Raw genomic sequence first — 22987 nt, 5'->3', positions numbered from 1 at the left:
CAACCTACAAACCTGGGTTATTGACAAGCAGCCAATCCAGGCATGCTAGAAAAGTTCCCCAGTTGTGGGAGGCAGGGCTTTGGAGTGCGAAGTCCTGGACCCAGTCAGTGCAGAGGGTTAGGGACGCCCCAGCACTGTGTGTGGATGCTTGGAGAACCAGGCCGGCATCTCCAACCCCCTCAGGCCCGCTCTTTGTAACCTCTACTACTGTCTAATGAGCATCTATTATGTACCAAGCCCTCTGTTCACAGGACAGTTTGGGGGTGAACCCACTGAAGCTTGCCCAGGTCAAGGCAGCAGTTGGCACATTTGAACTTGAGTTGCCTGGAGGAACTGAAAGTCCAGTATCTGGGTAGGGAAGGGGTCCAAGGACTTGCAGTGGTGACGGACTCCCAGAGAACGCTGACACTGCTGGTCCAGGGAACATATGTGGAGAACCAGTGGGTTCAAGGCATAGTCTAGAAACAGCACTGGAGGGCCGGTGAGAAGGCTCAGCAGATAAAGGTGCTTGCTGCCAAGCCTGGTGGCCTGAGTTCGATCCCCAAGACTCACAAGGTAGAAGAAGAGAATCTACTCCCACAAATGATCCTCTGACATCCTTGTGCATGCTATGGCATAACTGCATGTACACACACACACACACACACACACACACACACACACATGTCGAAAGAGTGCAGTGACAGTCCAGACCCAACAGGAAGCACCACTCCCCTTGAAGTGTGGACAGGGTCTCTTCCCCTCCCTCCCCGACTGGTCTCACTAGCGTGTATTTTGCTCACTCACTATTCCCCTGAGGTAGCCCCTGCTCTCCAGAGCACTCAGCCAAAGCTTCCAGCTCAGCTGTTTATCACCTGTCACAGCTGGCAGGGAGGGGCACGCAGGTGAGGGGGCACTGCCAGCAGCTCTCCACAGAGCGGGCTCAGGAGAGCAGATGATAACTTGACATGACTGGGTTCCTGCTGAGCCCAGAGAGGTCATCATCTCAGGGTGGGAAGGACCCCGGGACAGCGGGTGTCTATGCTGACAATGACCTGGGACACGGACCCCCTCATCTGGCCATTGTTTCAGCACAGGGATCCCGCAGCTAAGCTCAAGTTTATGGTGGGGGCACGACTCAGCTCTGCATCTGGGGCCCATGTAGGCACAGCTCCTAAGTCTCTCTCCTGTCACCGATCATGGTTCTGTGTGGGGATTTGTCCTGGGCTTGCTCCTGCCTGGGACTGTGACTATTCAGCTCGATATTTAATTTTCCCCTAAACCGCAGACTTGAGTCCTTCCCTCCTTCTCCTTCTTCTTCATTGGCAGGATCCACATCTACTGGGAACCACCACTGGGAAAGAGTGTGGCGGGGAGATTCCCACCCTTTTAAATGGGGCAGGGACTGGAGGCTGCGGCATCTGGGTCCCCTCCCCCACTCCCCCATGGTACAAACATGTCTTGAGTGATCCTGTGTGTTGGGAGGAGACAAGAGTCCTTCTCTTAGAGTGTTTGGGGAAGGAAGGAGGGAAGGGATGGAAAAAAGGGACAGAGGAAGCTCAGTGTGTTTGGAGCATCGCGACAGGGTGGGTATCTGATGGAGAAGGCTGGAGATGAAGCCAGGCCGGCCCAGAGCACTCTCAGGGTCTTCTGGGATCCCTGTCACAGCCTGGCTGGTGTCCTCTGCTCACAGAAATGAGAGGCCCAAGCAGGAATGGAATTGGAGCTTCTGTGTAGCAGACTGCCTAAGGTTTAAGGCTGGGATGAGGGGGACAAAGTCCCAGACCCCGGAAAGCACAGCCCAGCTGACAGACAGAGGCAGACCCTGGTCAGAGTGACAAGCAGCCTGAGGGTGACCAGCTCTGGGCACCCAGAGAAAAGGCCTTGCCAGGTTTAGAGGGCTGTCCAAGGAGGCCACACCTGAGGCCAGCTTTGAGAGATGAGGCGGAGTCAGGTGGGGCAAGAAAGCATCCAGGCCCAGGGTGAGTGAGGCAGGGAGGCTGTGCTGGGCTGTTCTAGAAGCTGCAGCTGGGAGGGCTTCCTGGAGGAGGCGCTGTGCTGAGTGACATCTTGAAGCAAAAAAAAAAATGACTCTGGGGAGAATGGGAAAGAAACAGAGACACAAGATCAAGAAATCAAAGAAAGAAATGAGGGTGGACCACATGGGACATTTATATTCATGGACACTTATATTAGAGGCTAGTTTTCTGGTGTTTGAAGTACAGCATAATGACTAGGAGCTGATTGAAAAGGAAGGCAGTCGATAGAGCGGGCACGCTGAGAGGAAGAATGGATTTTTTGCAAATAATATAATTTTGAACATGTCCATTCCTTCTTCCCGCCCCTCTCCCAAATCTAATTGATGCCCTCCCTGTGATAAATGATTCTCAGGACTGGAGCAGGCTCAGCACCTTCACAGAGCAGTACCTGCAGGGCAGGTGGAAGAGTCCCTCCCTGAAGACAATAGTGTTCCTGAGAGCCTGGAGGAAGGGCTATAACAATAGAAGAGAATTAACACAACCTTTCTGCCAGCTCAGCATTCCACATTCTCATGAGAGAATGCCCATTTTCCTCTGCTTCCCTCAAAATCCCTGTGAGCTGGGATGTTGGCAGATGTGTCAGATTCAACCCATTTCACAGACAGGAAGGCTGATGCTGGAGAGGGTGGCACCGATTGGTCCAAAGCTCTGATGACATTGTCACCTGATCTGGGGATGGAGCTCCGCTCTGCCTTTGTAAAAGTGGGTTCCTCGGGATGGGAAGGGTGACCTGGCAGGGTGCGAGCACAGGTGGACACACCTAGGGAAGGTTACCTGCCCATGTTGCCGGTGTTTCTATACCGGGTCCCTTTGCCAAGACCGAGAGATAATTTACAGAGCTGAGTGAGCGGCTGCACTAGCTCAGAAGTGAGTTACGGAGCCCGAAACAAACTTCCGCTTGCAAGATACAGACAGGCCATATTTCAGGATTAATTTCATAAAATGGATCACCGAGCATCACCATACTCCATCAATACAAATTGCTGAGTCTAAAATAACTTCACCTCTTGCCTCCCTCAGTGGCCGTGGGACGGGATGATGGAGGCTGGCTGGGCTGTGTGGCCGTGTCCGGTTGGAAGCTGCTGTGCCTTGACAGTGGCACACAGAATTAGCCAAGGAAACTTCCAGAAACAGATCCCTCCTCTTAAGACAAAGCGAGAAATAAGCCAGAAAGCCCGCTGGCTGGGTGGTTGTGGGGTGGGGTCATGGGATCTGGGGAGTTTCAGAACAGTGCTCATAAATGCGGAGGGCTTGATTATACACAGGCAGCACCTCTGAGAGACGCTGGGAGCTCTGGGAACTCTGGACACCACTGTCCAGTGGAGACAGCAGAGGAGTGGGAAGGGGCATGAAACACGCTCTCTACTGAAGCTCCTTCTCCATTCCTCACTGACTGAATACAGCTGAACACAGGCAGGCGGCCCCTGCACACTGCTCACTCTGGCCTGTCATTGAACTGGCTTTATTCTTACCCACGAGGTCCCGTGAACTTTATGGCTGTGCCCTCAGCTGGCTGTCTTTGGATGAATGGAGACTGGCTCTCAGGCCCAGGACACTCAAAAGGCTGCTTGGTTTTGACCTTGATAGAGACCTCCTGGGGAAGAAAATGAAAGTGGGGATGGGGCTGGAGTCTGGAATGGGGTGGGGGTATAAATGAGGCAGGAGTAGGGAGAAGGGAGAAGATGGGGATAGTGGTAGAGGTGGAAATTGAGCTAACGCTAGAGATGGGAACTGGGCGCCGTGGCACACACCAGAACTCAGGAGGCAGAGGCAGAGGGATTTCTATGAGTTCAAGGCCAGCCTGGTCTGCATTTACTGTTCCAGGCCAGCTACACAGTGAGACCCTGTCTCTAAAAAGGGAGTGGTGGGCTGGAGAGATGGCTCAGAGGTTAAGAGCACTGACTGCTCTTCCAGAGGTCCTGAGTTCAATTCCCAGCAACCACATGGTGGCTCACAACCATCTGTAATGAGATCTGGTGCCCTCTTCTGGTCATATATGCTGTATACAAAATAAATAAATAAATCTTAAAAAAAAAAAAAAAAAGGGAGTGGTGATGGAGATTTAGGACTGTAGCTCAATTGGTAGAGGGCTTGCCTAGCGTGGAGTCCCGAGTGTGATCCCCAGCACCGTATAAACCTGGCATTAGCTCACTTCCAGTCCCAGCCCTCAAGAGGTAGAAGCAAGAGGATCAGAAGTTCAAGGTCATCCTCTACTATGTATCAAGTTCAAGGAGCACCTCAGATACAAGAGTGATGGGGGAATGTCTTTCTGCATGCTATGAAAATATGTTGCTTTTGAAAAGTAGATTCAATAATCTACCCTTTCATCCTATCATATCTGTATCCTATATTTTTGTATCATATCCCCCTTTCTTCTTTTTCATGAGACTGTCTCACAAAAGAGATGGAGGTGAAGATGAGGAAGTAGAGGTGGAGGTCAAAGAGGGGGTGGGGGAGGGGTGGGGGTGGAGGAGGGCATGAGGTCAAGTGAGGATGGAGGTGGAGGTGGAAATGGAGACGGAAGGAAAGGTGTGGGTGGAGGCAGAGATCAGATGGAGACAGAGCGGAAGGCAGAGGCAGGGCCAGGGCTAGGCCTGGAGGTGGATGGAAATTCAGATGGAAGCAGAGAGGGACCCGATGACAGAGGTGAGGACGAAGATGCATGGAGACAGGGATAGAGGTGCAGACGGAGGTTGGGGTGGGAATATATTGGGGAGACCATGGGTGAAAGGGCACAGGCAATGAGCCTAGGAAGCAGGGGTCTGTCTAGGAAAGAGCTGGGCCTAGTCAGGGAAGGGAAGGGATCAAGAAGGGACACAGTGACAGGGACGCACGGAGTGGAGCAGCAGTAAGCAGCCAGCACCCCCAGGTGGAAACAGCTTTCTGACTGCACTCAGCCTTCCAAGGGGTGCCAGAGGGCATAACAGAGGACATTCTCCCAGGACACAGTGCCTGGGCGATGCTGTGGGCAAGTGTGTGAAGCTCTGGCTGTCCACACTGATGCTGGCAGCTCCTATTTGTCGTCACCCATACAACTGTTGAGGTCTTACAAGCTTGACTATTTGTTCACACCTGCTCAGAAATGCCGAGAGGGATGGAGCACAGCTCCGGGTCAGGCTCTGCATGGGTCGGATGCAGGGCTCTGTATGTGTGTCCCTGTGTGTGTGCATGAGTGTGTGTGTGCTGCTGTGTGTGGGCATGAGTGTGTGCTACTGTGTGTGCATCTGTGTATATGCATGAGTATGTTTGTGTGAGTGTGTGCATGAGTGTGCGTGTGCCTCTGTGTGTGTGCATGAGTGTGTGTGCCTCTCTGCAACCATCTTGCAATGTTCTTTTACAAATTAAGCCTTTGAAATTCGGTGTGCTCTTTACAGTTCCAGCTCATGTGAGCTTGAACATGCATCATTTGGGGTGTTCGGACCTATAGGGTATGGGTGCCTACTGTGGTCAAGGGTGCAAGCATCAAGCACTTCATACTCTCCGTGCTAAACTACATACAAGCAGAGACCAGATTTGATCCTCTCGGTCCTTGGCAAGTCACTTAAAACAAAGAAAACTGGGAGAGAGGGCCCAACAAGGAGAGCTATCACTATTATTGGGCACACTTCCAAAATATTTTGCAGGTCCTATTTATTGAATCTCCACAAGCCCCCTTTAATTCTATTTTGCAGGTAAGCAGACACATGGAGAGAGCTTAAGTCACCTGCCCAAGGCCACACTGCTGACAGGTAGTGTGGCTGGGCTTTGAACCTTGAGTGCTCTGGTCTGGAGCCCATGGTCCATCGTAAGCTCCCTCCCTTCTTTCTAAAGATGCGTGGATGGGTGTGCAGTTCTGCATTCAGGAAGCTCCAGATTCCTTCACTAGCATGGCAAAAATGAAGCACAGCCAGCATTCATTAACATGACTGGCTGACTGGTGGGCATGCCAGGTACCATGTAGTCACCATCCCGTTCACTGCTTGAGCAGTTCCGTCAGGCGTGTTCTCCTCAGTGTGACCTCAGTGAAGTTGACTGTGGTGGTGTGAATGACACTGGCCCCCAGAGACCCAAGTTTGAATACTAGGTCCCCAGTTAATGGAACTGCTCGGGAAGGATTAGAAGGTGTGGCCTTGTTGGAGGAGGTGTGTCACTGGGGGTGGGCTTTGGTGTCTATAATGCCTCCTGCCACCCCCAGCGTGTTCTCTGCCTCCTACTTGGAGTTTGAGATGTGAGCTCTCCGCTGTTCCTGCCACCATGCCTTTGCTCCGCCGTCATGGACTCTAATTCTCTGGAACCATAAGGTCAATTAATACTTTCTTTTATCAGTTGCCTTGGTCATGGTGCTTTATCTCAGCAACAGAAAATTAACTGGTCCAGTGACATAGGAGGAGGGTGGTTTTGGAGGGTCTATCTTCCCTTTCTGGTGCTGCAGCATTCTGGAGCGTGAACTTGAACCGGCACATTTTGGAGGTGAAGATGAGGGTGGGAGGTGGTGATAGTGGTGGAGGTCGAAGGGCTGATGATGGGAATGAGGTCAAAGATGGAGATGATGACTGATGGAGGTCGGGATGGAGGTGCAGAGAGAGGTGGGGATGAGATATGTCAGAGGGACACTAACAGTGATGGGGACCACAGATGATGAGCTCAGGCCGGGGGCGGTGTTTTAGGACGAACCCTGACTGGAGGGTCCTCAGCCTTGGGGCAGCAGAACTAGAAACAGTTTCCAAGGAAACTGGACCACCCGGCCTCTGGAGATGCTGCAAAGTCAGGGAGTGAGAACTCTCAGCAGCTGAAGTTTGCCCTTGGACAAAAAGGTACTGACAGACACCGGCCCCTTTCAAGGCTGGGCTGTCCTGGTTGCCTGAGAATCTGGACTCCCAGCTAGGCATTGATGGTGCACACCTTTAATCTCAGTACACAGAGGCAGAGGCAGGCAGATCACTAAGACTTCAAGGCTAGCCTGGTCTACATAGAGAGTTCTAGGTCAGCCAAGGCTGCATAAACGAGACCCTGTCTAAAAACAGAATGTGAGCTGCAGGGCCAGGTTGCCATTATTCAGCTCTCAGCTCTACCCCATGCTGACTACGTGAGCTGGGGTCTGTTCACACATCTCCGGTTTTCCCATCCGTAGAATGGGAATAGCACACCCACCTCCCAGGCCAACGGTGAGGCTGAAGAGTCAGCTCACGGAAGCGGGGCTGTCACTGATTCTTGCTGTTGGAGCTTGTTTTCAGGGCTGTTCCATAAAAGTCACACTGCAGAGTTTGCAACTTCTGGGTAATTGAAGTGTTCTGGTGTGCATTTCCTTTCTCCGAATTCCTACCCCACTTACCATCTGCTTTGAGCCATCTTCCACTTAATTACAATTCTCTGTCTATTGTTCTCTCAAGCTTCCCGCTCGCTTCCCTGTTCTTGCCCCCAGCATGTGTGGCTGCCTGAAGGCAATGATGGCTCCTACCTGGCTCCATCTCACTGGGCCCTAAAACAGAGCAGCCCGTGCTTGCCACCCCCACCAGCCGACAGGCTCCTCGGCACTCGTCTGCCTCCTTGCTGGATGCCCGCAGCAGGCCCCTGGCACCAAGCCCCACACCTGGCAGGTACCGGGAAATGCTCGCTGAACTTAATTAAACTCAACTGGGGTGAAAAGCCCCTGCAGGAAGGCAAGGTCTCCAGCATCTCTTGTTTGGTGTACGCTGCCCCCTCCCTGCCAACCATTGCCCACAGGCCCAAGGTCAGGGGAGCAAGAGTGGACAGCCTGGCCCCGAGCAGAGTTCAAAGATGGTGCCTCCTGCAGATGCCAAGGAGGTCAGGAAATCATAGTGAAGTATCGTCTTAAGGCTGAATTCCCAGCATGCAGCTCTGCAGTTCCTCTTAGCTCAAGCTCTGTCCCATGGCCTCATCTGCTGAGCACCGCTCCCATTTAACAAAGCAGCGCTCAGAGGCTCCCAGTGTGGTGACGTCCCCAAGACGTGGGGATGGTGGTGACTGAACTGTGGGCAAGAAGAAGGTGAGCAGGTGAGGAGGCTGCTAGCCACACTAAGCCAGGTTCCAGGAAGGGAGAGAGAAGCCCCCAGCTCGGGGTGACTCTAAGTCACTTGTTTAGCTCATCCCCAGCCCACGGAGTCTACGCCACTGACCTGTCCAGCCGAAACCCACGCTGTGCTCTCTATCTCTTCAAAATAAAGTCGTTCCAGTGTGTCCCTGCTCTCACTTCAAACTTTCAGGGGCTCCCTACTACTCTCAGGAGAGAGAGGAAAGACCTCTTAGTCTGTGGTGAGCGAGCTGGTCACACAGCTTTCTGAGGTTGGAAGCAGAGGAGGGAGGGATCGAGGCCTTGATCTGCAGCAGCTGCTGATGTCATGGTGTAAAGATATCCACGGGGACCTGTTTCAAGTCTGTAGCAGTTTAACAGCTGGTTCACAAACTCCTGAGAATGTCATAGTCCTCTGCACAGGTTGGAGCTGGCTCTAACCCCAGACAGCGAGCGGCTGCCACTCACCAGCCCTGCTTGTGTTCCGTCCAGCTTCCTAGCTGTTGGGCAACCTGAGCACATAACTCACCTGGCTCTCCACTCCAGTCCATTAGGCCTTTGCACAGGCCGTTTCTGTCCTCCTGTCAACTGCTGCTTCCTTGGTTCATAGCACAGTGTGGCTCCTCTGGCACTGACTCCCCAGGACCTCTTCACTGGGACAGGGTCCCCCTTTGCGCTAGGATGCTGTCTCTAGGATATGTCCTACCATTTCAATCCTCGTGACCTCTTGAGTGCTCTGTATTTCTTCCACTGGGCTAAAAGTCCCAGGAAGCAGGAGCCTGCTCTGTGTCCCCAGCAAGAGACTTGCTTGCCATAGTCAATACCACAGCAAACCCTGGCGTAGTGCCTAGTAGATCTCTTTCTGAGTCCCCCAACTGAGTCAAAGCCTCCCGTTCTTCCCTTCGGAAGCTCCTCCCACCTCCATCGAAGTCGTGGCTGCTGACTCACCTGCCCCCTTCAGCCGGTACCAGGCCCAGAACTTCACGCTGGTCTGCATCGTGTCAGGAGGGAAGCCAGCGCCCATGGTAAGTGCTTGGGGGCCCGGCCTCAGTTTGCCAAGACTCCTGCTCCCTGAGCCCTCTTCAGGTACCACTTCTGTGCCCAGACAGGAAGTGGTCTGCCCAGCACCTCTCTGATTCCCTCTGCCCCATCCTGCAATCCCAGATCTTCACAATAAGGGTCTTCCAGGACGGCCCACCACCCAGTATGCGCTGAGCACCCTAGGTTTTCAGGCGGATAGGGAACAATGAATGGGGTCCAGAGATGGGAAGGGACTTCATAGTCTCCCTGATATCGAGAGATGGGTCCAAGTTCATGTTCTTGTACTCCTCCCAAGCCTCCATGGGGTTAGAGAACCCCCAAAAGGAAGAGAGGAAAGGGGAAGAGAGAAGGGAGCAAGAGGAAAGACAGAGTGGGGTTCTCAGTTGTGGGGACCCATGAGCACCTGGACTGAGTCCTGCTTCTGGTCACACCAATCCCCAGGACTGACCCTAAGCAGGGGTCCCCTCCTCTTCTTAGTTTTGGTACAAGTCTAAGGAATTGGACACCATCGATGTTTCATGCGCCATGGGGCCCTTTGGGCCCAATAATTACTCAATGAAACCTCATGTGGCCAACTTCTAATGGGGTATGTGTGTGTCATGAAACCCTCAAAAATCTCTGAAAGTAACCCTGTGCACCCATATCAGAGCCTTTGAGCTACATTTGGGGGAAACTCTAGTGTGGGCATTTTAGAATACTCTAGTCCTCAACCCAGTGAGTTTCACACATTCCTTGGATTATCGAGGTGGTGGTGGAGAATGGGTGGGACTGGAGCAATGAGGACCTGCAGTTAGAATTCAGATGGAGAGGTAAGTGGCCTCCTCCTTCCCACTGTGACTGTTTCTCATGTGTTGGTCAGTGGTAGGACCTGAGGATCTGACCAGCCCTGTTCAGAGCCTGGGACCCAAAAGCCAACCGCAGGGCATGAGAGTGGATATGTGTAGAGATGCCCCATAGGGAGGGGGCAGGAACACAGATAGGGCAGGGATCAGGGGTCTAGAGACATGGGGGCCTGGGATGAGGGTACAGGGCACAGAGGTCAGCAATATAAGACATGGAGGTCAGAGGTCAAGGACTCAGCGATGTAGGGGTCTGGGGTAAAGGTGTAGGGCACAGGGGATAAGGGTATAAGACACAGAGGTCAGGGGTCAGGGAGGCAGAGGCCCTGGGTTACAGTCATGACATCCCTGGTGAGGCATGGAGGCATGGCAGTTAGGGCTCAGTGGACAGCTTTAGAGTCACACTGCAGTCCCAAGCAAGCGGACAATAAAGGTGGCCTCAGAGCCACTCAGTGCCGAAGATGTGGCTCACAAATCTCCCTGAGCCTCCCCTTCAGGATCCAAAAGGACGTCCATTCTCCCCCTAATGAGGGAAGTTGGTCTTTCCTTAGGAAAAGGAAGACACGAGGCCTGGAGGGTTTCCTGGCCCTGGGGCTCTGGGAGAGCACCCCCTTCCCACCTCACCCCTGGCTGCCACTGAAGACACAGTTATTAAAAAACGCCCTCCTTCACTCTGTTCTTCCCCGCCTCTCCTCCCTTCTCGTTCTCTCTGTCTCTGTGAAAGATCCTCATTGCCTGACATTCCAGGCATCTTACGTCTGTCTGGAGCATCAGAACTTGAAAGCGATTCTTTGATATAAATTACAAACCTGCTTTTGAAGCACTTTTCAAAAAAAAAAAAAAAAAAAAAAGAAGAAGAAAGCAAAGAAAGGGGAAGAAAAAAGACCCCCAACCCCCAAAGCAGACCATTGTGTGCAGAAGATCCTTCTGCCAGGCTTTAAACTCTGACAGGTCCTCCACACCCACATATCAACCCCACCCCCCCAACCCGGCCTGCTCCCAGCCCCTCCCCCACCTGCCCACCCCAGGCTTCTCTTCTCACACCCACTGAGTCTCTGGAGTCCCTGAGCACCGTGCTTCCTGCTCTTCTCTCTCCCTGTCTCCTATCGATTTATTTATTTGATTTATTAAAAAATACACCCAATCCCCGAAGGCCTCTGGGTGCATGTACCAAAATAAGAAGACAGCAAATTAAATTAAATGCCGCCTCTCAAAACTTGAATTCCCTATTAGCAGAGAAAGGGAGACGGCGACGTCTTCTTCGCCTCATCCCTGCACCTAGCTCCCTCCCACACATGCACCTGGTTTCTGCATAGCAGCTCCAAATTGCCGAATTGTGTGAGCAGGCAGAACACACACACACACACACACACACACACACACTCACACACACACACACTTTCTTCTCTCTTCCTCTTCTCATAGCTCATTTTGCACCCACTACACATTCCCTCCTCATCCACGTGCCCCGGGGCAGCCATGGACCGTGCCCAGGTGATAGCTAAGAGGCATCTAAAACCACTCGCCCCATGTGACTTCATTTAAGCCCTAGATGGCTGCCTGGAGTCAGTAGTCTTATTTCTCTTTACAAGTGGGGAAACCGAGGCTAAGGGTCTCCCCAGCTTGTCAACAGTGGGCTGAGCCATCTCTCTCCAGAGCTGTGTGCATTCCCACCATGTCGTGTTGGCTCATGGGTCTCCAGAGGAGTGAGGGGAAGGAATAGGAGTCCTGCTGCTGACTGGGAGGCGCAGGCTCTTCTGAGAGTCCAGCGGGAGAGGAAACCATCCATCGTTATCCTTCCCCCTGTCCTGCTTGCAACCGCAGGTTTACTTCAAACGGGATGGGGAGCTGATTGACGCAGTGCCCCTCTCAGAACTGCCCGCAGCCAGCTCTGGCCCCCTGCAGGACAGTAGGCCCTTCCGTAGCCTTCTGCATCGGGACGTGGACGACACCAAAATGCAAAAGTCACTGTCCCTCCTGGACACGGAATACCGGGCTGGACGTCCCTACACGGAGCGCCCCTCACGCAGCCTCACCCAGGACCCCAGCCTCTTCGTGCAGCCCACCACGGAAAACATCCCGGAGACAGTGGTGAGCCGCGAGTTCCCCCGTTGGGTACACAGCGCCGAGCCGGTCTACTTCCTGCGCCACAGCCGCACCCCAGGCAGCGATGGCACGGTGGAGGTGCGGGCCCTGCTCACCTGGACCCTCAACCCGCAGATCGACAATGAGGCCCTCTTCAGTTGTGAGGTCAAGCACCCAGCGCTGTCCATGCCAATGCAGGCGGAGGTCACACTGGGTAAGACCTGCTTTTCTGCAGCCTATCAGAGATGAAAGGCTGTAACTCTGCAATGGAGCCTGGGGTGGGGGTGGGGGGTGGGGGTGGAGGGCTTGAAGTGGGGCTCGGGCTGCTGGAAGCCAGGGAGAGAGGAGTAAATGGAGTTAGGTCAGCTCGGGGGAGAGCCAGGGGTCTTTGGGAAGGTTGGTTGTTGGAATGGAGAAAATGGAAGTTTCCAGGAGGTCAGTGGGGGTGTCTGTTACGGTCAAGAGCACAGCTGTTCAGTGGGGATTTGCTGGTCACAAATAGAAGCTCAACATGGAGTCTCATTTTACAGATAAGCAAAACTGAGGTCCCAGTTAGCGAAGCTGCTGGCCCTGAGTTACTAAGTTGTACACAGCAGAACTGGGCTCTTAAGTCCCAACTACTGACACCTTCTACATGCCCAAGGCCAGGTGCCCTTGACTGGCTTGGAATCATGTCCCCGAAGACCCTCCCAAATGGATGCAGACTCCTTCAGCTCCTACGAATATGAGAAGGGCGGTTTCCTGGATGCCTGTGTGCCGCCCATTGCTTCCCTCTGTTAATCAAGCAAACGTTTGTGAAACCCAGCGCAGCAGGCAATGCTGTTGTCCCACACCACAGATGCGCAAACTGAGGCCCAGAGAGGTTCACTAAGTTGCTCAAGGTTCATCAGGAGGACTCAAAAGGCATGCCTTGCTTCCTCCCAGCACCCACCTGCTGGGGCAGACACCCCTGGATACCTTCCATGTCTTTATCCATTTCATAGACACATCACCAGGCCCTAGAAGGCTAAGCCTGCCCAGACGCCTCCCTCAGCCTCCTGCTTTGCTCTCTCTGGACCCTCTATCTTTCCCAGACCTTTGGCTTCTTTGCCCATGAAAATCACACCCCACCCCACGCCCACTAAGAAAGAGACATGAACAATAAAGACCCTTAAAGCCTTCAGAGGCCAGCTTGTGTGCCGCCCCTGGCCAGACCTTTCTACTTTGAACCTGCTCTGTCCCTGGCCCCAGGCTCCCCTCACCTGGATGGGGTCTGTGGACACCTCCTTTCCCAGCAGAGCAAGGAAAAGGCAGGCCCAAGTAGTGGGCCTGGATGGTCACACTATGACCCTGGGGAAGTGGGGACATAAGAGACATCCAGGACTCCCGAAGTGAATGGGAGAGCCTGGGCTAGCTTCTGTTTCTACGTAGACTGCCCTGGGCCTCTATTTTCTGGCCTGATGAATAACAGGTCAGGAAACATAGTGTAACCAACCCCACACTGGGAGCCCAGCTTGAATCCCTGCAGTACCCTAGGTGGCCACTGGGGGCGCTGTCCTTATTCCCACCCTTTAGATGAGGGACCTGATTTAGGTCAGTGAGCTGGAGCTTTCTTCCTTAATCACTGCCTTAATGTAACCTACCTGAGGTTTGTGGTCACACATGAGTGTGTCCATGAGTGTGGCCTGGCAGAATGAGGACCCCTGCACTCTGAGAAAGGCTGTGAGTGAACAAAGCAGTACTGGGTCACAGAATTCAAACAACAGCCAGCAGGGACTTTGAAGAGCCACCAGTGGCTGGGCTTGTCTTCTGCAGCGGACCTTTCCAGGAATGCCGTGTGTGGCTCACATGCCACTTCCTCCAGGAAGTCAGCTTGGTCCCTCCAGTTGACTGCTTCCCTTTCAAGCCCCTCTCCCTGGGTTTGTGAATCTCTGGTGGGAAGCCTTGAAAGCTATCTCAGTGACGACAACGCTTTCTTCCCATTGGTCAAGACAGAAGCCTCAGGGCTACTCACTTTCCCATGGTCTCCTCATGTCCAGGTCACCACCTGCCAGGCAGCGAGGCCTGGGAATGCTTCCCAGACCTGCCCTGATCGTACTTTTCTTGTAACTACCCATCAAAGCATTGTGCATCCACCCCTGGAATGCAACATGGCCTCCAAACTGGTCTCTCTGCTTCTGGGGCTTTATTATTATTATTATTATTATTATTATTATTATTTTGGTTTTTTTTGCCTTATACTATTTTTCATCCCAACTGATCTAGTTAAAATATAAACCAGCTTAAAACTCAGATAAACAGCTGCCCAGACCCTCCAGTGTAGACATTAGGCTGATGCAGAGAAGAGAACCCAAAAACAGACCTGCAGGCAAAGTCGATTGATTTTGACAGAGACCCCGAGGCTGCTCAGACAGTAAAGACAAGTTCTCTAACACATAGCCCTGGAACAAGAGAACACAGGAAGGGAAAGGCAGATCTGGCCCCTGCCTCGCACGCACGCAGGTTAACCTGCAGTGATTGATAGACTCCAGTGTAAAAGCCAGCGTCATAAAGCTTCTGAAACAAAATGGAGAAAAATGTCTTTATGGAGCCGAGGTAGCCAACATCCCTTACAGCAGTCATAAAAAAAAAAAAGAGGAAAAATTGAAAATTGTTCGATGGGACTGAATCAAAATTCAGATCTTCGGTTCATAAGAAGGTGTCCTAAGAAGAATGAAAAGGCAAAGTGTGGTAGAATGAGGGGAAGTACTCTCATAAAACAAAGACCTAAGCCAGGCACAGCATGCACGCCTGTCACCCCAGCACTTAGGAGGTGGAGGCAGGAGGATCAGAAGTTCAAGGTCATCCTTAGTTACATGGTAGCTTAAGGTCAGTCTGTGCTACATTAGCCCTGTCTCAAAACAAAATTAGAAATAAAAAAGGAAAAGTCTTATAAAAAAAAAAAAACAACGGGGGTGAGGTAGGAGGAAATCCCCTAGTAGATACATATGAGGGACACCCAGGATTTGTTTTCAGTGCCAGAGATCAAAGCCAGAGCCTAACACCTGCTAGGCAAGTGCCCTGCCACTCACTGAGCCTCATCCCCAGCCCATGACATCCTGCTTTTAAAATGCTCATAGACATGTTAAAACACTGTGACTGACTCATCAAGGAAATGGAGATTAAAACTTCAGTGAGATAAGCATTTGTAACTACTAGACTAGGTAAACTTTTAAAAATTGACAATACCAAATGTTGATAAGGCTGCAGATCAATCAGAACCCTCCTGCATCATTAGTGGGAGTATAAAATGGTATTCATCCTTAGAAAATCCAACAAGTTTTTTCAAATATGGTAAACACCTCATTCCTGTCACCCAACATTATCGCATGGATGGATGGATGGATGGATGGATGGTTGGATGGATGGATGGATGGATGGATGGATAGGTTAGGTAGAGAGGTGGATGGATGGATGGATATATTGAGTGGGTGGATGGGTAAATGGATGGATTAAAAGGTTGGATGAATTGATTGGATTGAATGGATGAATGGGCATAGAGGAAGGAAGGGAAGGAGGAAGGATAGATGGACTATGGATGAATGGATGGATGGATGGATAGATGGATGGTTTGATGGTCAGATGGATGATATGATAGATGGATAGATGAATAGACTGAGAGGGTGGGTAGAGAGGTTAGATAGATGCATAATGGATGGGTGAGTGGGTAGATGGGCAGATGGTTGGGTGGGTAGATGGTGAAAGGATAGATAGGTTGGTTGGATGGATAGATTGATAGATTTGATGGATGGATGAATAAATGGGTGATGTTGGATGGATCAATAAATAGATGAGATGTGGATAGATGGATGAATGAATGATGGTTGGGTAGATGGTGGATGGTTGAGTAGATGGGAGGGTGCACTGGACAGATGGTGGATGGTTGGGTAGATGGTGGATGGTTGTGTAGATGGTGGATGGTTGAGTAGATGGTGGATGACTGGATAGATGGTGGATGATTGGGTAGATGGGAGGGTGAACTGGATAGATGGTGGATGGTTAGGTAGATGGTGGCTGATTGGGTAGATTGTGGATGGTTGGATAGATTGTGGATGGTTGGGTAGATGGTGGATGGTTGGGTAGATGGTGGATGGTTGAGTAGATGGTGGGTGATTGGGTAGATGGGAGGGTGAACTGGATAGATGGTGGTTAGGATGGTTAGGAAGATGGACAAGTGAACGTCTTGATGAGAACTCAGAATTCCATGGGAGTCCCAGAGGAGCCTTTCCTTGAGACCACACATACCTTCCTCACAAACAGCGAGATTCCACAAGTGGGGGTGTAATGGTGATTTCTGCATTTCCTTGAGCCAGGATTTCACTCTGTGGCCCCTTCCCTCTCCCAATGTCGTTTTCAGAGCTTCTCTTAGGCAGAGGATGAACAGGTGAGCAGACAGACGGAGCTGACACTCAGCCCACTCCACACCACAGCCTCTGAAAGGGCTAGGCCTAGATCCTGGGCCCACATTCTGTTCTCCAGCTTTACATGCCAGGGGGTGAGAGGAGTGAACACCAAAACTGTGGATACACCTCTGCTTGGCACTCTGGGTTGTGTTCCCAAAGCAGGCAGGGGGCCTGGCTTAGTCAGGAGCTGCAAATGGGCTTCTTAGTGGTGGTGGGATGAGAGGGTGCAAGCAGCCAGCCTGACTTCCAGAAGCCAGGGCCTCCTAGCAGCCTTGAGGGGAGGGAGCTCCAAGACATCTACAAACACCTATGTGCAGGAGAGCTCGGAGGGACAAGAGTGTAGCAGACTCCTCCTGGGCCACCCTCTGTGCCCCTCAGGGTCAGCTTCACATAGGAGCCACTAGAAAGAACACAGGGCAGTTGAGAAGGCTCTGTGGCCTGCTGCCTCACTGCCCTGGGCTCACAGCCTAGCCTGAAACACCGACCTCCAGGCTCTGCTTTCTCCTGCAATGGAGGCCCTTCAGCACCCTCTGCTGGTTGAAGCTGTCGGTGGCACAGACCACCCAGGGCCATGCCCCACGCAGGGCTTCCCTCTGTGGAGGAGGCAGGAATGTTCCTTAGCCTTTCTGTGCCTTCCTGTGCTTGCAGGACCACCTCTAAAGGCTAGAAGGTGAAATGAGATGAAATACAGTGTTGAATGAAGAACCTAGCATTTAGATGTTGGACAAAAGTAAGCCATGGGGGGGGGGGGGGGAGATGGGTAATGGCTCCGAAGTGGAGCCTTTTCCACCCCACCCCCAAGTCTGCCATCTGCCAGAATAGACTAGAGCTTCTCCAGTGTCCCTGGCCAGCGCTGTTTCCATGCAGCTGGCAGGTGGGCGCGGCAGCGGAAGCATCCTCTCCTCCCCTCACCAGGCTTCCGTCCCCTCTCAGCAGGCCGGGTCCTTCCCTCTGCCCATGCGGCCCTTCAGATGTCTTCCTCGCGGTTAATTAACAGTGCCTGGGTCTTATTCTCAGAGTGAGATCGGCAGGGCCTGGAGCCTGCTCACATCTGCCTGCTGCTCTGATTTGCATTGTGAGTTACGTGGGGACAGCCCTGGAAACTCTGTGGAGTCTGTCCCCAGCCCCGCCAGCTCTCTGGTTGACCTTAGAACCATGTCCTCGATGTTCCCCCTCTGCCTGGAACATTCCTCGTATGCTTCACTTCTCTGGGACACTGTGACCACTACCCCCCACAAGCTGTGTGCCACCTCTGATGGGCTCAGTCCCCGCACACAACACTGGTCATAGTTTGGCTGAGTCTGTTTGCAAATTAAATGTCTCCCCTGCTAACGGATAAGTTGCAGACACTTGACTTTTATCATTGTCCCCTTTACTAGTCCCTAGTCCTGCTCCAAAGCCTGACATATGGCCAGCTCAGTAATTACTATTGAATGAGTGAAGAAATGGACTAATGAAGGCAGGGAGTCAGGAAACATGTATAATTGACTCTGCAGGGACCTTGGACAAGCCTCTTTATTATGCGTGGGCCCGGTTTTCCCCTCTGAAAAGAAGAAGAGCCCAGGAAACCGTTCGACCTCCCTCAGGCAAGGGGCACCCAGGGCATCGTGTCTCCTCAGCACATACGAAGCACAGAAGGAAGGTGGACTGGGCACAGGAGGACCAGAGGCAGACAAAGGCTGGCTAGGGAATGAGGTGGTGGCTTCACGCTGTCCACGCACCCCCTTCACAGAGATTCCAGGAAATCCCCCGGCAGTAGGATCCTGGATCAGGAGCCTGGAGGCCTGAATTTTGGTCCTGATTCTTCCTCACTGTGTGACCTTTGGCAAGTCACAATGAACTCACGGGGCCTCCACGAACTCAACTGGACAGAGAGGACAATGGTTTCTCTTCCACTGATGTGTGAGACCCACAAGCACAGGGACCCATGTGTTTGTGTGTGATGTTGAATACCCAGGTTCCAACTGGAGTGAGACACATAGCAGGGCTGCAGGGAATCCGGAAGGAATGAATGAGCCTCCTCAGAGCTCCCAAGAAGCAGCCCTGGAGCTCACTCTGCTTCCTGCCCCGCCCCACTCTCCATGCTGACCACACCCACCCCTCTCTTTCTCTTGATACAGTTGCTCCCAAAGGACCCAAAATCGTGATGACGCCCAGTAGAGCCCGGGTTGGGGACACGGTGAGGATCCTAGTCCACGGATTTCAGGTCAGCCTCTCTCTGGATACCTGAGTGGAGTAGGGGGTGGGTAGAGACACCTGATAGGGAGCAGCATCCCTGACTCACTCTCCTATACCCTCAAACAAATGTGGTTCGCATCAACCTTCTGTCTTCGTTTATTCCAGCCCGGACCCCCAAGTCCTCTCCACCTAGTCTCCTGTTGTCCAGATTGTTTTCGAATTCCCTAGTTAGCTGAGGATGACCTTGAACTTCTGACCCTACTTCCTACCTCTCCTCAGTTCTAGGATTATAGGCAGATACCATCACAGTTTACAGGGTGCTGGGAATGGAACCCAGGGCTTTATGTGTGCTTGGCAAGCACACTACCAACTAAGCTACACCCCCAGTCCCCTTCCTGAGGTTCTAAGGCGCTGCTTGAAGCCCATTAGCTGAGAATTGGGGCCTGGAAAGCCTCTAGCCTCCCCGTGTTGGCAGGATGCTCCCCTGTGACTCCACTATTTCCTGCTCCCGTCCACAGAATGAAGTCTTCCCAGAACCCATGTTCACGTGGACAAGAGTGGGAAGCCGCCTCCTGGACGGCAGCGCTGAGTTTGATGGGAAAGAACTGGTGCTGGAGCGGGTTCCTGCTGAGCTCAATGGCTCCATGTATCGCTGCACCGCCCAGAACCCCCTGGGCTCCACCGATACACACACTCGGCTCATCGTGTTTGGTAGGGACCCCACAGGACCACCCGAGGATAGGCCCTGGCTCAAAGCTGTCCATAAAAGGCCCTTAAATCTGCCTCAGAGAGATAATTCCATTCACTGATTACAATCACAATGGCTTTATCACTGGAGGGACTCTAGCTTCACATCTGGGCTCTGACGCTTAGCAGGCCTCAGTTTCCCCATCTATAACATGGTCAGATATAGAGAGACTGAGTGGCGGCGCCATCCCAGTGCATATAATACCATATAGCAGGTGCCTGGGGAAGGTCCTCGATGCTCAGAACTCAGAGCCACCCATTCTGCTTCTCTCTGTTTCTTTCTGACAGAAAACCCAAATATCCCAAGAGGAACAGAGGATTCCCGTGGTAAGTCTCCACCCTCAAGACTGTACCCTTAAAAGTGAGTGCTTTGCAAGGCCCCAGAAAGCCTTTGTTGCTAAAGCACTGCCTGCCTCCCCTAGTTCCTCTCCTCCTTCAGGAAGCCATCACCTCGGATAGGCAGAGTCAAGGTTAGGCAAAGGCAGGCACTAAGCAAGGAAGGTGCTACTCCCCCCCCCCCCCAAATAGCCAATGGGATGTCAGGGGCCAAGGGTATCCCCTCTCATTGCTACCCAGATCCCAACAAACCATGTCTGGCACTGACCATGGTGTGGGTCTCTGACATCTCTATGGGACACTTAACATAGACAAATGCCCCAGGCTGCTCCCTCAGCCACCCCAACCTAGAACTACCCATGGGATGCCGACACTACCCATACACAGCGAACCTCGAAGTTCTCAATGAAGCTTCCCATTCCTGGTGTGCACTGGCCCAGCAGGCCTGCATGGGGCACGAGGCACTGGACCCATGGCAGGCAGCCTGCAGAGCTGAGGTTCGAACCCATTCAACCAATGCTGCCCCCTAGCATCTTTGTTGGGAACCATTTACCCCACAGTTTCAACCATAGGCCTACCGTGATACACAGACAGGCTGCAGCCCTGACACCTCCTCTGCCCTCTCGCAGGTTCTGCATCTGGCCTCACTGGCGTCTGGCTCACCCTGGTGCTTGCCCTGACAGTGGTCCTGGAGCTCACGTGAAGATGCTGCCTCCTCCTGATGCTCCAGTGGCCCAGCATCTCTGCGATCGATTTTCATTTCTTTTCTAAACTATTTCCAGTCTTGTTCTTAGTCTTTGCCCATGTCTTGGCTTCTTCACTGGGTTTAATTAAAACAAACAGACCAATTTTCCCCACCTCAATGTGTGGCTCTTCATTTTTCCTAAGTCTAGTAACTGCTACTGGGTACCCGCTGGCATCCAGTCTTGGGACAGGCATAGAGGTAGGATGGTGAGGACTCCTGTGAGGATGGGTGGACATGCAGCTCCTGTCTCATTCAGTCCTGAGAACAGCCAGGCTTGGGAAGTGGCCATGATCCCTCAGGGGAAATGTAGCAGTCAGCTGTAGCCACAATAGTGCCGCCTAACAAGCCAACCCAAATCTTGGTGACAGGCAACAGCATGCATGAATACTTTCTTATAGATAGTAGATGACCTCATCCAGGCTCACCAGACAGTTTAGCTTCAGACAGCAGACCCTCCCCACCCACTGTACCCCCTGCTGCAGACTCCTCTAGTCTCCTCTACGGGCTTGTGAATTCTGTGTGTGTTTATCCTGGAGCTGGAGCAAATGAGGCAGGAGCTACCTGACATCTGATTGTCTTTCAATGTATATCAGTTAGCTTTCTGTCACTGTAACAAAACACCTGAGAGAACTTACTTAGCAAAAGGAAAGGTTTCTTTGGCCTCTCAGTTCTGAAGATACAAGCTAGAAGCCTCATTGCTTTGGGGCTCTCAGGAGGCCCATACATCATAGCAAGAGGCACACCCACTAGTAGGCAGGAAGCAGACAGAGGAAAAGGAAGAGACTAGGTCCCATATCTCCTCTGAGGACACACCCCACCTGTTGACGGTCCCACCACCTTCTAATAGGGCCATCCCAGGACCAGGCCTTGTAACCAGGCCTAAGGGAGACAGAATAACCTTCCTAACTAGAGTATGGTGGAACCATCAAAACTTGAGGAAAACCTAAGTCATCACTTTTAAAGCCTCTGCCTGGGTCATGTCTGTGGACATTGGTTGAGCCAAAGAATATTGCATGGCCAAGGTGGAAGATGAGGTCAAGTTCCGCCCCCAAGACCTGAGAGGCCTCCAAGAAGATGATGGAAGATGGGACATATCAGAAGGGATAGGGTGGCATGGAATAGGGTGGGATGAAATGGCATGAGATGGGTATGCTGCAGTGAGCTTGAGTCTCATACACTAAACACACTGAAGATCTGGTTGGAGCTCATGGACAGTCTGAAGCTATTGAATAACCCTCTCCCACCTCCAGCTACACACTGACAGCCTTGCTCTCTGGAGCATCCAGGGTGAAAGAAGATGGTTCCAAGGCCACTGCCCTAGGCAGAATGATGACTCCCAAAGATGCCCATGCCCTGCCCCGGTGCCTGAGCAGGACTTGCTGATCTGGACCAGGTCTGGTGGCTCTGAGCTGGATCTGCCTTTGCACCCTAAGAGCTGCCCCCCCTCCCGCCCCGGTGGCTTTGGCAGGGATGACTCAGCTCTGTGCTTTGTGGTCTCTCAGGCTCTATCAGGTCAGCTCAGTGAGGGGTGGAGGAATAAGAGAGCTGAAGCACACAGGTCTTGTGAGGCCCCAGGGAAACTGATACACCATCATTTCTGTTGTATTGAAAATAAATCTAGAGCCCCCTTTGATGGGAGCTGAGAAGTCACGTGGATATGGAGTCAGGAGTGGGGTGAGAGCAATTGTGAAGCTACAGCAGCCCTTAGTTCAGACTTGAAATTTATGCTAGACGTGGTGGTGCAGGCCCATTTGTCCCAGCACTAAGAAAATAGGCTCTGGAGGATCGAGAGTTCAAGGCTATCCTCAATTATATAGTAAATTTGAGGTTAGCCTAGGCTATGTGGGTCCCTATCTCAGAAAAGACAATCGGCCTTTGTATTTTACTTTCCTTATGTGTGTGTGTGCCTATGCATATGTGTGCATGTGTGTGTGTGTGTGTGTGTGTGTGTGTGTGTTTGCCCTTGTGCATTCATGTGTGTTCATGTGCTTTTGTATGTGTGTGTGCAAGCACACACATGCTGCAGTGATCCTGTAGAGGTCAGGAAAGAACTTCAGGTGTGGGTCCTTTCCTTCCACTTTGTTGAAGGCAAGGTCTTTTTTCTTGTTTTTCTGCTTTGCACACCAGGCTGGCTGGCCCAGGACGTCAGGCAATTTTCCTGTCCCATAAGCCTGTGATAGTGGAGACTGCAGACATTCACCACAGCTTTTAACGAGTTCAGGGGTTTCGAACCCAGGTCCTTATGCTTACATGGCGAGTACTGTCACCTATTGAGCCACCTCCTCAACTCAACAATCAGCCATTGACTTATTTATTTATTTATTTATTTATTTATTTATTTATTTATTTATTTTTAAGACTTATTTATTTTGTATACAATGTTCTGCCTGCATGGCCAGAAGAGGGTGCCAGATCTCATTACAGATGGTTGCGAGCCACCATGTGGTTGCTGAGAATTGAACTCAGGACCTCTGGAAGAGCAGCCAGTGCTCTTAACCGTTGAGCCATCTCTCCAGCCTGACTTATTTATGTTTATGTGTATGAGCATTCTGCCTGCGTGTATGTCT

General features: G+C 52.0%; 1 protein-coding gene across 1 annotated transcript in view; it reads left to right on the top strand.

Annotated features, from left to right (window-relative positions):
* Window positions 1-20458, top strand: part of Igsf21 (immunoglobin superfamily member 21) — a 224454-nt gene extending 203996 nt beyond the window's left edge. The window contains exons 5-10 of the mRNA XM_059255306.1: window positions 8938-9053; window positions 11733-12207; window positions 18535-18620; window positions 19111-19303; window positions 19628-19663; window positions 20305-20458. Of these exons, the coding sequence (XP_059111289.1) occupies window positions 8938-9053; window positions 11733-12207; window positions 18535-18620; window positions 19111-19303; window positions 19628-19663; window positions 20305-20378 (980 nt within the window). The 3' untranslated portion in view covers window positions 20379-20458. The remainder of the gene's footprint in view (window positions 1-8937; window positions 9054-11732; window positions 12208-18534; window positions 18621-19110; window positions 19304-19627; window positions 19664-20304) is intronic.
* The last annotated feature ends 2529 nt before the right edge of the window (window positions 20459-22987 follow it).

The sequence above is a fragment of the Peromyscus eremicus genome, chromosome 2 (assembly GCF_949786415.1).
Source record: "Peromyscus eremicus chromosome 2, PerEre_H2_v1, whole genome shotgun sequence".
Taxonomy (NCBI): domain Eukaryota; kingdom Metazoa; phylum Chordata; class Mammalia; order Rodentia; family Cricetidae; genus Peromyscus; species Peromyscus eremicus.
Note: the sequence above shows the minus strand (reverse complement) of the source record. Positions and strands in the feature narration are given on the sequence as shown.